Source organism: Hetaerina americana, unplaced genomic scaffold (genome assembly GCF_022747635.1).
Source record: "Hetaerina americana unplaced genomic scaffold, ioHetAmer1.1.p SCAF_9, whole genome shotgun sequence".
Classification (NCBI taxonomy): Eukaryota; Metazoa; Arthropoda; class Insecta; order Odonata; family Calopterygidae; genus Hetaerina; species Hetaerina americana.
The window spans coordinates 76,430,828-76,445,152 of NW_027287538.1; the positions used below are offsets into that span (position 1 = coordinate 76,430,828).

General features: G+C 37.2%; 3 protein-coding genes across 6 annotated transcripts in view; 1 reads left to right on the forward strand and 2 right to left on the reverse strand.

The window, feature by feature from the left end:
* The window catches only part of LOC139698905 (luciferin 4-monooxygenase-like), a 33,723-nt gene extending 32,636 nt beyond the window's left edge, over nucleotides 1–1,087 (reverse strand). The window contains exon 1 of the mRNA XM_071597857.1: nucleotides 794–1,087. Within this exon, the coding sequence (XP_071453958.1) occupies nucleotides 794–910 (117 nt within the window). The 5' untranslated portion in view covers nucleotides 911–1,087. The remainder of the gene's footprint in view (nucleotides 1–793) is intronic.
* Nucleotides 1,088–1,203: 116 nt separating this feature from the next.
* Nucleotides 1,204–6,772, forward strand: LOC139698906 (solute carrier family 25 member 45). 3 transcript variants are annotated; one of them, XM_071597859.1, is made up of 6 exons: nucleotides 1,204–1,338; nucleotides 1,625–1,737; nucleotides 1,810–1,922; nucleotides 2,010–2,271; nucleotides 5,092–5,340; nucleotides 5,799–6,772. In XM_071597859.1, the coding sequence occupies exons 2-6, from the start codon at nucleotides 1,701–1,703 to the stop codon at nucleotides 6,041–6,043; spliced, it is 906 nt and encodes a 301-aa protein (XP_071453960.1). In that variant the 5' UTR covers nucleotides 1,204–1,338; nucleotides 1,625–1,700; the 3' UTR covers nucleotides 6,044–6,772. The 3 variants fall into 3 exon arrangements, with proteins under 3 accessions (XP_071453960.1, XP_071453959.1, XP_071453961.1); XM_071597858.1 differs by having other exon boundaries at nucleotides 1,204–1,737; XM_071597860.1 differs by lacking the exons at nucleotides 1,204–1,338; nucleotides 1,625–1,737 and having other exon boundaries at nucleotides 1,823–1,922; nucleotides 2,029–2,271.
* Nucleotides 6,773–12,264: 5,492 nt separating this feature from the next.
* On the reverse strand, nucleotides 12,265–14,325 carry LOC139698907 (SNAPIN protein homolog). 2 transcript variants are annotated; one of them, XM_071597862.1, is made up of 4 exons: nucleotides 14,132–14,325; nucleotides 13,814–14,032; nucleotides 13,226–13,391; nucleotides 12,265–13,089 (listed from the first exon to the last, which is right to left on the reverse strand). In XM_071597862.1, exons 2-4 carry the CDS (start codon nucleotides 13,963–13,965, stop codon nucleotides 12,964–12,966), a joined length of 444 nt encoding a protein of 147 aa, XP_071453963.1. In that variant the 5' UTR covers nucleotides 13,966–14,032; nucleotides 14,132–14,325; the 3' UTR covers nucleotides 12,265–12,963. The 2 variants fall into 2 exon arrangements, with proteins under 2 accessions (XP_071453963.1, XP_071453962.1); XM_071597861.1 differs by lacking the exon at nucleotides 14,132–14,325 and having other exon boundaries at nucleotides 13,814–14,125.

The window sequence follows — 14,325 nt, forward strand, 5'->3', positions numbered from 1 at the left end:
ATTAAAACGTATTTAATTTTAAATCTTCAAAATTTAACAAAGAAGTCCGCACTTTTCATGTTATAACGGACCAGTTCACATTTTATAGAAAGGGATTTTCACATATTCTTACGCTTTTGCCCGTTATAACTTTGGAATTATGGGGCTTGGCAAAAGATTGCCTCCAGAAATATGTATGGGATATTATAAACAGATGAAATAGGTATAAAAGTCGGTACCGGTGTCCTATCATCGGGCAACGAAAAACAAGACGACAGCGTCGACCTGTTGCAGCAGCGACGCAGTTCGACACTGGATAACTTACTTCGTCCATACCTCTAGTAATTAAATCGAACTATCCAAGGATTCAGGAATAGCACATAATTATACTAAAACATAAATCATTCATCCACTTTCTGATTTAACCACGTAACAATCCCGCTTTACCATTGTATAATCAATTGACCATAATATTTTTTGGTAATGTTCGCGTAATATGAATGCATACTGCGCTTCTTTCCATCGGGTTGAGCACTTAATTGTACGATATTGGATACAATGTCAAAGTTCGCAAAACAAGCAATAGGCAGAAATAACTTTAATAATAGGTGCCCTCTTTTAAGGGAATTTAAGAGCATTGTCTCTATAGTTTGTAATGAGCATAACAATTCCGTTTACAAACGCTACCTCATAAGAAAATCTACATTCTCTCTTAAAATCATGGGCAATGGATGAACGTCTGGAATATATGATACAAATTACACTTTTAACCGGGAGCTTGATGTGTATTTCCCTCTGAAGAGGCAATTCTTACTTGAGCTATAGCTTTCCCATGGGATGTTAGCCTTTCCAACATAAATTCTCCAAGCGATTTTCTGATGTCTTCAACAGGTACTGCTGGAGGACCATGTAAAATGTTTTCACTTTCCATCCTTAGAACTTGAGCCGTTTCGGAAAGTGCTCACGAAAGGGAACGACGGACTGACCTACGCCCAACTAAGCAATCTAATGTTATCAAGAAGGAACGCGCACGCCGGTCATGTTCGCGCTTGATTAATAAAAAATATTGCCGATAATTTGATCAAATGTGAATGATAGCCACACAATGGCGGAGAAATTAGCTCTATCTGAGTGAAAGCGAAAACGTTTTAAAATTCCACGTTTTAGCTGTCTTTCGCACATCGTTATTTTAGTGTTTCGTTTGTTACAATCGCACGTTAGAGACGAGTTCAAACCATGATTAACTTAATTGGTTCATTTATTCGTTACGGAGGAATTTTATGATAATTACTTGCGACCTCTGACATAAAGTGGTTCTTTACTGTGGCATTTATTTCACTCCATCGATTATCCTGAAGGGTTCGTTCGAATTTTCAGCATAACTACTCAATCGGGACTCAGAATTTTCCAAGCTCGCTTTTCGTTAAGTTGGCGGATGGAACGGTTGTTAAAATTATGTACCTTCATAAATATGGATAATAGTTATTAAAATCAAGGGTACCCCTCTTAACGATTACAATTTTCAGTACACTAACTGCAAGCCCAAACTTAAAGCTAATGTTTAAAATATAAGAGCAAAATCCAAGTTGAACTCGAGAATGTTGCTTTAACGATCATTACTTATCAATTTAATTACGGTCCACAGGTGATACATGTTGAAATGTGCCAAATAAGTTAAATTTCATGTTTTTATGGCAATGGACTTCGAGTAGGTTCAATAGATGTCTTCCTGTGATTTTGTGGCAGGATGGGCGGCCGGTATGTTAGAAAACTGGATTTATTCACTCATATTTAAGCAAAGTCATATTTAACTTCATATTTTTGTATTAGGCTGCAGTGGATTAATTGTTGGTCATCCCGTGGATACAGTTAAAGTTCGCCAGCAAGCTTTGGGGATCAGTAGTGCAATGAGAGTAATTAAGTCCACGTACAAATATGAAGGGGTGAGTAAATGTAAACCACTATTCCATTAATTACCCTGATATACTTGTATTTAAATAACTCATTCATCTGTGATTTAATTCTTTCAGTTTTTTTCTTTTTATAAAGGAATGCTTTTTCCATTGTTATCGGCTGGTATTCTCAATTCTGTATTCTTTGGAGTCTACGGCACTGCTCTAAGACAGTTGCCACGCTTTACTCAGGAAAAGTCAAGTAATTATGATTCGAATTCAAAGAGACCACCTTATAGTGTAATGGAAATCTTTCTTTGTGGGTGTATTGGTGGTTTTGCACAAGTTTTCATTACGTGTCCAGTGGATTTGATCAAGATCAAAATGCAAACAGAAACTGGTAAGGAATTCAATTTCCTCAGAATTATGTAGATTATCAGTGTTAAACATTGCCTCTTGGGGGACAAAATATTTGGTTATGTAGTTTACTTCATCAACTTCAACGTGTTTGTATATTCATGCTTCATCCCAAAACATCTTCATTTCCAATGGCTGTTCCCACTCAGGGTGGTCAGTTATGATGTGACCTCACTTGAGGGAAATGAGACGCTGATGATGGCAATGAGAAGGTTGGGCCCTTACTTCATGCCGAAGACCTCATCAACTCCTATCTCTTTAATCAGAATCCCTGATATGCAGATCTTTTATGCCATTACACTTCTCAATAAGGGAATGTTGCATATGTCATTGAGGCGGTGCATCCTTCTACACTGTAAATACACCAAACTCCCTTTCCTGCCTCACAGCCATGGAGCTCCTCTTACTCTACCTCCCTTTACTATTACATATCATTACCTGCATCCTACTGGAAGGCACTAACATTTAATATCACAATTTTTTAAATGAAAGATATTAGGCAAATGTAAAAAATAAATTACTTTTATTTAATAATATCATCAATTTTGATAATCTCTGTTAACAGACTTCAGAAAGGTTAAGCGAATGGTGTACATTATAGCCAATTTTATCAGAGATTTTGCTGGAAAATTCCAATTGATTTTTATGAACATGATTAATTATCTTGAGCAACAATAATACGACCCAGGATCCCCACACAACTCCCTTTAGTTCTTGTAATTGAATTGATTCCAATCTTTGGACCACTGTGGAGCTTCATTTTGGACTGTTTTAGTGGTCACTCGCTCGCGGTACATATTGGAGGGTGGATCACACTGAGGAATAATGATGCCAGGCCACGAGGAGGAGTGCTTGAGGCAAGAGGTTAAACCAGGCACAGCGGTGACCAAGCTTGAGGAATACCAACTCGTGGCAATTGGAAATACACCCATGGCAGTAAAATGCGACGTTAAAAGCCATGGTAGGGGAAAGAAAGGAGCACTGCCTCTTACTTAGTGGATTGAATGGAGCTTTGTTCACTTGGTAGGGTTCTGATGGATCAACACTGGAAAGATTCACCACACTCCCTCTGGCAATCTCATTGAGATTTCCGTTAATTAACTCCATTGACCCCTTTGAGGAACCCAGTTGCACTCTGGACTGAGCGTGGAAGGTGACTTGCGAAAAGCCAGGACGTGAATGAAGGGGATTTGGCTCTGCGCACCACTTGCAATGAATTCGGAGAGGAATACAGGACCAATTCTGCATGTCCACTCATTAAACAAAATTTCAGATGGGTGTTGTTGTGTCCATTATCTCATGAACATATCTCGACAAATCATTCAGTAAATCAGTTGCACATTAGGTACAATGTCTTGTTTTCATCGTTAACTGGTAGATGTTTCCAAGTAATCTTCAATTCATTCCACCTTAAAAGGGCCTTTTAATAAACTTCACTTGGATGTATAAGGTTTATTGGTAAGGTTATCTATATTATCTGTGTATGTACATTTTTTGCATTTCCGGCATGTTCCCCACTCCTCTGTCATGATTTCTTCTTTTTTGCAGTGGAGAAAATTTCAAGTTTTTAAATATTCATTTACGCTTTCCCTTAGCTTAGTTCCATTTGGGTATCTTCTAAGGTTGAGAGTGAGACCAATGCTTTGTCATGGTTTTTCCCCAAAAAATTGAAATGTGCAACTATATTTTCCCTTCATCCCCAGAATCAAAACTTAGTCCAATGGCTTTCGTGGACCAGACTGAATCCAAATAATTCTGTTGCATACTTTTCTTCATCTCCCCACACATATTTTGCCTCCAGACCCCATTTTTAATGAATGTGCTCTCGGCTTCCATTTCCATTCATTCATCCTAGTTAATTGAGTAGATTATTTTCAATGACATAGTTTCAAATTAGGCTTCATCATTTCCATTACTATATTAGATTCTTAATTAAGAGTGAGAATTAGTTTCACCAAATTGAATCCATTTCATATGCACTGATTCTCAAAGGGTCGAATAAGCCAAGGAAGTGCAGTGCAGGAACAAGTTGTCCTATGCTTACCAAATAGATTACAAATTGGTACTTATGTAAAGATGCTAAGGTCATATTTCATTCATGTGTCTAAATGGTACATAGGGAAGCAAAGGACAGGAATACGAGGCTGTGTGGCAAATTTAGACCAGCTCCTCGAACTCAAGTTCATGGGGGGAGGGTTTGTGGAATAAGTTTCAAACTTTGGGTTCAGCATTGCAACCCATATTTCCCGACATTTGCAACAATCCATGTTGCAATAATGTTGGGGCAATGAGATAAGCTGCCACCACTCCAACTATTCTCAGTAGAAATGTTTAATGAGAAGCAACATGGCAAGAAATTCAATTCCTCTCTCTCCATTGGGAGTGGACTTTGTGCACCGAAATCACAACAGGCTTTTTTATCCATTGTTAATTTTGTCCTTGATTTAACTATGATGTTTAAAATCGAGACACATCAAGAATATGCATGTTTTGAAAGAGTACATTTGAATCAGTACATAAATGTGTTATTTGCCGTCTCTGCCTCTTGTGTATCCAAATATGGGACAAGAATTTTCCATAATGGCTTCTTGAGATATTTTTAAATATCCAAGTTTTTTTCACAAGTATACCCACTCGCATCCCGCGGGAACCAGAGGGCTGTAATTTTTAATGAGATTTATGCTGATTCCAATAGTTCTCTTGGTCATGTTTTACTGTCCAAATCTGCCAGCTGAAACTACCAGCTCATTATCGCAATCTAAATTATATTTTTTTTCTAACTTCCATCCTTATAAATTTTCAGGTAAAAATGCAAAACTTGAAGGGAGGCATGGACAACATTTCAAAGGCTCATTTGAATGTTTACGGAAGATTTATAATGACAATGGCATTAAAGGATGTTACAGAGGACTTGGCATAACTCTAATTCGAGACATTCCCTCATCTGGGCTCTATTTTTTGGTCTATGAGAAAATACTTTCATGGTTTCATCCTGGTAACCATCATGAGACTTTTGAGTTCTTCAGCACTGTATGTTCCGGAGGCATTGCAGGTAGGCAAAGTAGAAGCAACACTGGCATGGCATGTTGATTTAGTGTTGTCCACGTTGTTTGTGTAGCCAGATCTCTGTTTAAGCCAGTGAAAGATATTCAACTTGGTCATTCAGCTCAAGTTGTTTAGCTTGATCATTGAACGGGTTGAAGCAGGTTTTATTGAAGCTGCTCTTAGTATTGAGAACATCCCGTGTGCTTTATAAAGGGATCGTCTGCAGTTTTAGCACACACGTCAATTAACACCTTGATCTTCTTTGGGGACCCCATGAGACGCATTAAAATGCCATGCTTCTTTGTCTTCTTGCATAAGTAACCCAAGTTTTAAATTTGTTGAAATTATAATCATGTTTTCTATGCACATGCATATCAAACACTATCTTGAAACTCTTGTCACTTACATCTTCTGAGGCTGTGGAATTCATTTTGATAAGTTTCTCTGCTTTATTAAATACCACAGGAATGATCAGTTGGGCTGCAATACTACCACTTGATGTGATCAAGTCTCGGATGCAGGCTGATGATATCAAAAAGCCAGTGTATTCTGGGATTTTTGATTGTTTCAAAAAGAGCCTGCATTCGAATGGCTGGGGAATTTTCGGAAGAGGTTTCTGGGTTATGTGCCTGCGTGCTTTCCCAGTCAATGCAGTCTCATTTTTAAGCTACGAGGGAATCATGTGCAATGTCTGTCGCCCTTATGCCTAATGGAAATTGTGTGTGCCACTCCATGGCCCAGGCGTAAGTGTCGAAGATTTCTATTTGCATTGTTGTTGAAATATGAGTTCATTGTTTAAATCATGCGAGTGAAGGATGAAATTTCACTTGGTCTGATTTTAAATTAACTTCTTGAATGTGATAATATAAAGAAATGTGTTCCACATATTTTATGTGCTTTTGTTAAGTTTGTCATATTGGAATAGGCCTTATCCGGGGCTTATTGGTTAACTCAAAGTGAATTAATACTCAAATATTTTCTTAATTTGCCATTGACTGATTCATGGCATTGCTCATTACTATTTAAGGAAATGGAATTACTGCTCATATATTTTTAATTTGTTATTAACGGAGGGAAAAATCAATTATTTTTGTTATCTTCAATTTGTAATTGTTTATAGTTACAAAATTAATGGTGTTATTTCTCTGCATAAGGAAAGACACAAATAAGATGTCATGAAAAAATGGTATCTATTGTTGGAAAAATGCATTTAATCTACTCTTAAATTAATTTTATTGGTAAAATAACTAAAAAAATGAGGCGGTAAGAAATGAATAAAAGGGTTGGAAAATAAGAGCATATAGTTTTACTATCTACCCTTAAGTACCTATAAATTGATTCATATTCAATTAATTTCTTAATTTGCCATTAATTACTTTATGGCATTGCTCATTACCATTTAGGGAATTGAAATTATTGCTCATATATTTTTAATTAACCTGGGGAAAATTTAATCATTTTTGTTAAACTCAATTTTTGGGTTTTAATTACAAAATTAATGGTGTTAACTCTCTACTTAAGAAACTATATAAATAATATATCACGAATAAAAGTTCTTTATTGTAAAAAAAGTACATTTAATGTATTCATAAATTAATGTTATTAGTAAATTAATTTAAAATTATAATGCAATATATTTTTAATTTGTAATTAACTCAGGGAAAATTCAATTATTTTTGTTATATTCAATTTTTAATTGTTTTAGTTTAATTGTAAAATTAATGGTGTTAACTTTCTACTTACAAAATTATATAAATAAGATGCCATGAAAAAAAGGTCTCTATTGTTGAAAAAATGCATTTTATGTATTCATAGATTAATGTTATTGGTAAAATACTTTCAAAAATTATAATGTGGTAAAAGCTAAATAAAGGGTTGGACAATAAAATCATATAGTTTTAATATCCACTCTAAACTACCAATAAATTGATTAAATACTATATTCGCTCAATATTTCTGCCCTTGTCGACCACTTCAAAAGGTATCCCACGTCTGATTTAGAAGCAGTGGACATAATCCTTCAACAAGTTCTCATCTGACTTGGATGGTTTTCCCACTCACAAAAGAGTTCCATTGAAAAAGTAAATTCTCCACTTATATTTTAAGCAAGTTCCCTGCTCATCTCTTGGGTGGCAAAGTCATCTTCATAAGTTGAAAGGCAATAAGTTGCATTTGAATGCATATCCTCTTACCCTGCTTAAACTGTAGACATTTTAAAACTTTGTTTCACACTCAACTAATATCATATTCCGAATCTTACAATTTACCATCCACATCTCAACATGTTTTTAGGAAATTGAAGTTAAACTCCACAACTATTTACTATGTCATCAAGCAAATACTGCTGGACCAGAACAAAAGAATAGAATGCTTAGCTTCGTTGTTTGATTTCTCTAAGGCCTTTGATCATGTAAACCATTGGCTATTGTTTCTGAATCTTGGATTTGGAAGGATTTAGTATAAGACACATCATATGAGTTCATCAAGTTTTAACTCTATAAGAGACAATAATAACTTTGTTCTCCCTTAAGATGGACCAAATTTGCTTCACCGGATAAAATGTCACCATGGGATATCCCAAGATTCCGTAATAGGCCCAGTGCTATTTATCTCTTTTATCAATTGCCTCCCAAGTACGTCAAAATCTATACATGGAGTGCTCGCAGTATTTTTTGATGAAGATACAAATTTTATAGCATCAGTATCTTCCTAGTTTCTAGATCAACTAGTGTGGCACTCCTACAAGAGGGGTGTCATCAAAATTCTCTCCTAAATATTTTGAGGTCTTAATTTAATTTATCAAAATATTACACTTTGAATTAATATATCAATTCATATTACTGGTAAATCAATCCCCATTAATGCAAAAACTAGTTTCCAGGGTGTTACAGTTGAGTCAAGGGATTATTATTGGCATTTACTAATTAAGGTAGGTAACAGAAGGACATGGTACATTTACCTTTCTCTCTTCAACCTCACATTCAACATTACAAAAAGCCCTTCCTTCTTTCTTCCTTCAATTTTTCCAACATGCCTATACTATGTATTTCTACCCCTTCCTCTTTTACCTTGTGTTCTACCCTCTACCACAGTCTTCAACATCCCTTCACCAATCAAAACACTTTTAATACTTTCCTGCCTCCTTCAGATTTCTACCAACAATTCCACCCCCACCATGCCTAACGTTTCATTTGTTTCCATTACCTTGTTCAGCATTCTACTCACTTCAAAAGCCTCCAACATACACCTATTATCTTGCTTCAATGACCAATTTCCACGTTCCATTTCAAATTTTGAAGAACCGTTTCTCAGCATCTTTCCTCTCTCTAATGTCCCAGTCATCAATTTCCTCCTCCTTATGAAAGTTTCTCTGCTCAATGGAACTCGTCTTCATAAGTTCCTATTCAAGTGAAATTTCCAAATCTAAGCCTATGAACTTGGTCTATTTCAACCGTTACCATGTCCACAGAAAGTTGGAAAACATCAGGCGAGAGGTGGAGAGAGGCAATGTACTTGCAGGTCTGTGTGAGGTGAGATGGAAAAATAGGAGGGACTGGACTGCTGGCGGGATAGTTACAGAGTGACATATTGTGGAGGAGTGGAGAGTCAACGTGGGATATTCATATTGGTGAATAGGAACCTGGGAAGAAGGGCATGGAATGTGTAATGATAGATTATTATCAGTAGTAATAAGAGCAGCTCTGGTCACACTAGTCATTATCCATGTTGACATGCAGTCATGGGGTGGAAGAAGTATATACTGCTTGCAATCATTTAGATGAAATGGATTGTTAGTGTACCTGGAAGAGAGCACTTGATATTGAAGGTGGATGAGAGGCCGTGGTAGGCAAAGGGAGAGATAGGAGTTAGATGGGAAAATATGACTTGCAAGAAAGGAATGGCTATGGGGAGAAAACTTTGGGGTTCTGCACGAGGAAGAGGTTAATCATAAATATTAGATGGTTTAAACACTACAGGAGTTGTATGAAACATGGAAAAAGCCAGGATATTATGGATAGGCATAATTTCAGGAATAACATAATCAAGTCACAAAGTTCCCCAGGATCAAATAAAGATCACAATTTAGTGCTCATGAAGTGTGATGTTAAATTCAAGAGAGTGAAGAAGAGAATAAATATAAGAAAGTGGAATACAAAGACAAGAGTTTGGATGAAAAGGAAGGAGTACCAAGAGGCAGACGATAAAATTCTGTGGGGACTGGTACAGCATAAGAAAGATGGGAGTATCTCGAGGAAGGGATAAGGAATGCAGCTAAATAAACCAAGGATTGGAAAGCCATTGATTACAGAATTAAGGAGAAGAAAGTACAGAGAGCAAAGCTGAGAAACTAATGAGGCAGATGAAACAGTGAAAAGAGCAGTGCGAGGACATGGGGAGTTCACAGAGACGGGGTAAAATGGGTGTACTGTGAAGGAACTATCAGGATGTAAGAAAGGAAATCCCATTTACACTATTTCGTACAGATGCAAATGGTGAGTAATAATCAAGGAAGAAGAGGTTCTGATGAGATGGACGAAACATACAGAGGAACTCTGCTGAAAATAAAAGGCAAGGGAATTAGGATATAGAAAGATGATATGATGTAAATAAGAACTGCTTGAGAGCAGGAATAGTTGATTGCAAGTTTGAAAAAGCTTGAAAGGAAGAGAGGTCAGTCAATGCATACCCATAGATGACTTAAGAATCTAGGCAAATGTGGAAGGAAGAGTTTATGGGTTCATTAGCATTCATGAGAGAGGAATTCAACCAGAAGACTTTATTGAATCAACATTGATCCCATACCAAATAAGTGAAAAGCAGCAAATTGTGTGCATTGTAGGGTTGATTTCACACGCAACAACAGTGGGTATTTCAGGTGACATGAAGGGAGGTTTAGATATTTTGGGCGGAGATAAAAAGAGTGCCTTCAACTTTGTCTTGACTTAAACCCAGAAAAGAGAACCAAGTATTCTCCAATCAAGTCCAACAATTATCAATGTCCAATTGACATATGATCAAACCTTTGGGGATAATTTAATATAATTTTTTTCCACAAATATTTCACTGATTTTCCAGCCCTATGACTACTTCAAGGGACAAGATAATCTTTAATTGTCAAACAGCACCTTGGCATGACAACAATGCAACAAATCTCCCCCATGACTTGGCAGAAGAGAACACGTTCAGCAGCGGTAAACACTCCCCCTCCTTGCAGTCCAGGCAGGCACAACAGTCGTCCTACCCTGGCCATGCCAGAGGGAGCTCCTTCCCCCCTGCAGGTCTCCCCCCTCGCTCCTGTGCATGGCCTCTCCTGTGCTGCCAGCCAACGAGATCCCACTCCCACCAAGAGGCACTCTGCTTGCATCTCCTTCATCGCAAGCACTCCACGGTTCAATACGCGCTCTCCACCGATAGGTTAGCGCAGTGGAGGTGCCCCAGGTATTCCCTCCCTGACTGGGAACTCCCACTCCCACCGCCACATGATATGGCAAAAATAGACATCTCTTTCCTTGGCAAGAGAAGTCTCACCATTTCACGGAGCCAGCACTTCGGACATACCTGTACTCTCTTATGGCACCTAGATTAATGAACTCAGTGCCAGTATAATTAAAAGAACATTGTTTATTTCTAAATAAAGAGCAAAGAAAGAATCAAAAATACTTTTTTGGCAAGATTAAACATTTTCCATGCCACCAGGGTTTAGGATTTGAGATATTTGACTGAGTCCGTGGGGTTGGACTTGGGTCAGAAACAACCTCAATGACCAGCCTGGCCAAAGCTGACTGCTATACATTGTGAGTTGAATAGACGGGTCAGCTAGGCTCCAATGCAAGGCCTGGCTATAATTCACTCTCAAAACACCCTGAGCAAGTCCTGTTTGTAGGGCTCTAATCCTCAATGCTGTGCCAGAGAAAGACCATCACACTCCTCTTGAAGTGGACTACTATTCAGGGTTGCTGTCATGGACATTCAGAACTGAGAACATGGACTTTTTTATTCACAGCAAGATAAATTAGGTGGACTTAAATGGTATTTTACTCTTTTGGTAAAAGTCCTCAAAAAGGTGAAATAAAAAATTCAAAGCTTGATAGGAAAACAACAAAAATTTTTGATTTCAATGACCAAATCAATAATCTGCAGAGATATATAACAAAGGTAACTACAAAATAAAATGAAAGCCCTAACCATAGATTTCCTCAGCAACCTACTTACTTCTGAAAAATACACTTCCCCTGAGATTCACATTTTAAAATTCGTAAACCTACCAGCATATGCATGCAAAAATTATTTTAAAATTCATTTCCAGATTGGAAAATTTTTATAAATTTTAAATTGAGATTTTTTTACCGATTAAACATGGTCTTTCCTAAGTTCGTGGGAAAAAAACCTCCTAAATCTGACAACCGTGCGTGCATATTTGCTTTTTTTTAATGTATCAAACCCTAAAACAATTTTTCACCACCAGTTTATATTAGTTAAGCTTGATAGCCTGTAACTTCTAAAGGATTTCCCGTAAGTTGGTAAAAGTTGAAATTGGTCACATAGAGACTGTAAAAGCAGCAACGTGTGAATTACATGAAAATCTGACAAGGTGGTTTGCATGATTTGACACCCAAAAAGTAACTTCACTCAGGAGTTATGGTGTCTGGGCACCCACAGCCCTTCATTCAAGTTGAGTGATTTTTCACATACCAGATCTTCCTGGGGAATCACAGGAGGCACAGGGAAAGGCACTGGCCAGGGAGGCCAATACAACCCAGGTATGTGAATTCCATATGCCATATAGGGCTTAGTACTAGGCGAGCTCCACCATCACCTATCGATCCAACCTTCAGGTTGAAAACTGTTTTTGATAGTAATAATAATAGTCTAAAATGTAAAAAAAATTGAGATTGCAAGCATGGAGATAAATAGATTCTCTTCCCCCATGTGTCTAACTCCCACAATCCACAACATTATGTATTATCTATCATTTTCCAATTCTTGGACACAAAGACTGTAACACAGTGTTTTAACCTTTACTTTGTTCAAATATTTTTTGGTGGCATGCTCTTTTGGTTCATCTGTATGCTGTTGGTGAACAATATATCACCTAGGACACCATATGTCACCGGTGCAGAGCTTCCTTTGGAGTCAAGCAACCACAAGACATGCCCACAGCAACCATTCTGAAAGGCAAGTTGTAACTTATGGCCGTTGGCTTCACAGAGATCCACCGCACCTAGCTGGCAGAACTAAGAGAGACTAAAAAATCACAACCACAAAAAATCTATTTTCTTTCACTCAACAAAAGTATGTAATATATGCATAACAGAAGAAATTCGAATACTCCACAATCGTCCCAAACTTGTACGGCATTGCAAAGTATGACAATTAGAAGGGAATTTTAGGCTTCTGCCATGTAGCTTAGATACAACCAATATACTTTACTGTACACAATATATAGTAGCATACTCTTAGCTACTATTTTATCAAATCAATCCAGAAAATATGCATTCCTGGCTGAAGTTCATTCAGTTCCAATAATAAAAAGACAGTTGCTTTAAAAATTAGGAACGAAAAAATTTTAACTCATCATTTAACAAGCCGGTAATTTAAATATAAATTTTGATTTGAAGAGCTATTCAAGTCACTGGACACTAGGGTTACTTATTGAAGGACTGGCTGTTGACATAGGCACTGGGGTAGTTTCTTGAAGGGTTAATCGTTTCTGCTCGTTCTTTTCAATAAGCTGATGCACCTTATTTAGCCGATCCTAAAAAGAAAAGATTATTGATTCTCGAGGATCTGTCGTCCTGTCAAACTTAAATACTACCTCCTAAAGAATTTCTGGCAAATTATATCATTGTTTAACTATTTTTGGCAACTTAAAGTCATAAACATCACAATACCTGAGTATTTTGCAGTATATTCGTGACCACTGTAACACGTCGCTTTGCACCTAAAAGCTTCTGCACATTTCCATCCAAGTCCACCGATAAATGATGATATTCGGCAATTTTTCTCAACTCATCAGCAAGACTGTCTATCTGCTGTTTTAATTCAGCTTGGCTTATTCTAATTAACCAAGGTGTCAATGCAATTAAAAAATTATCCGAATCAATTACGCAAGAATGTTTACGTGCTAAATTTCATCGGCCAGTGGTGCCCAAACTACACACCGCAGACCCTTGCCAGTTAAGAAAGCCCTTTAAAACATCCCGTCGAAGGTTTATAATATTTACTACACATTAATCCGAAAACTGCACTTCGGACTTTTAAACAATAATATAAGAATAGACAGTCACAAACACCCAAAGAAATGGAAATATACGCAGGATTAAGCGATCAAATTGTAAATTGTGCGATTACTTAAGGCCAGTCGGAATAATAGATTGGCAAAATTTTCGAGACAAATTTTCGGGTTACCTCTTCAATTTTCCGCAGTACAAAATGGTTGAACACCACTTTCATTGATCGTGCACATACATTTAACTTACCTCGTAGCCTTTACTCTTTCATCTAATTGATCTATAGTGGGTTTCAGTAAACATATAAATCCCTCTGCAAGCGTATCTCTTGTTGGATTTTCACCGTAGTCCTCCGTTTTGTCATCAAGAGACGTGTTGGTGCTTTCCGTGTCTAACTCCATGATTGAAGACTCACGTTACATATCACTTTTGTATGTTTGCGTACGACAGGTGAACTAGAAGTAGGCCCTAATTTTCAGAATTTCCGTATCATTAACTTTCATCCTAATTCCGCGTATAATTGAAAACAATTTGGTGCCTATGTATAACAAACAACAGTCGAAATACCTGCTAACTCCTTTCGTGTCCAACAGGAGGGCAGTTCCTCATGTCACCCGATGCTAATCTTCGAATGGCATTCTAGAATGATATTGGGATGTGTAATTTGTCAATACCGTCGGAATCAGCGAAAGACATCGGCAACGATCGATCACTTGAAAATTTGTGAAAAAGTAAAGTTAATGCCTCTTGCATGTCGAGTC

Excerpts from the sequence above, each read along its gene's own strand:
- LOC139698906 (XM_071597858.1), top strand. The coding sequence starts at position 1,701 with ATGTCTTCCTGTGATTTTGTGGCAGGATGGGCGGCCG. Across the intron at positions 2,272-5,091 it reads CAAAATGCAAACAGAAACTG|GTAAAAATGCAAAACTTGAA; the intron begins GTAAGGAATTCA and ends ATAAATTTTCAG. Across the intron at positions 5,341-5,798 it reads ATGTTCCGGAGGCATTGCAG|GAATGATCAGTTGGGCTGCA; the intron begins GTAGGCAAAGTA and ends TAAATACCACAG.
- LOC139698907 (XM_071597862.1), bottom strand. The coding sequence starts at position 13,965 with ATGGAGTTAGACACGGAAAGCACCAACACGTCTCTTGATGACAAAACG. Across the intron at positions 13,392-13,813 it reads GAAAGAGTAAAGGCTACGAG|AATAAGCCAAGCTGAATTAA; the intron begins GTAAGTTAAATG and ends TTGGTTAATTAG. Across the intron at positions 13,090-13,225 it reads ATATACTGCAAAATACTCAG|GATCGGCTAAATAAGGTGCA; the intron begins GTATTGTGATGT and ends TTTTCTTTTTAG.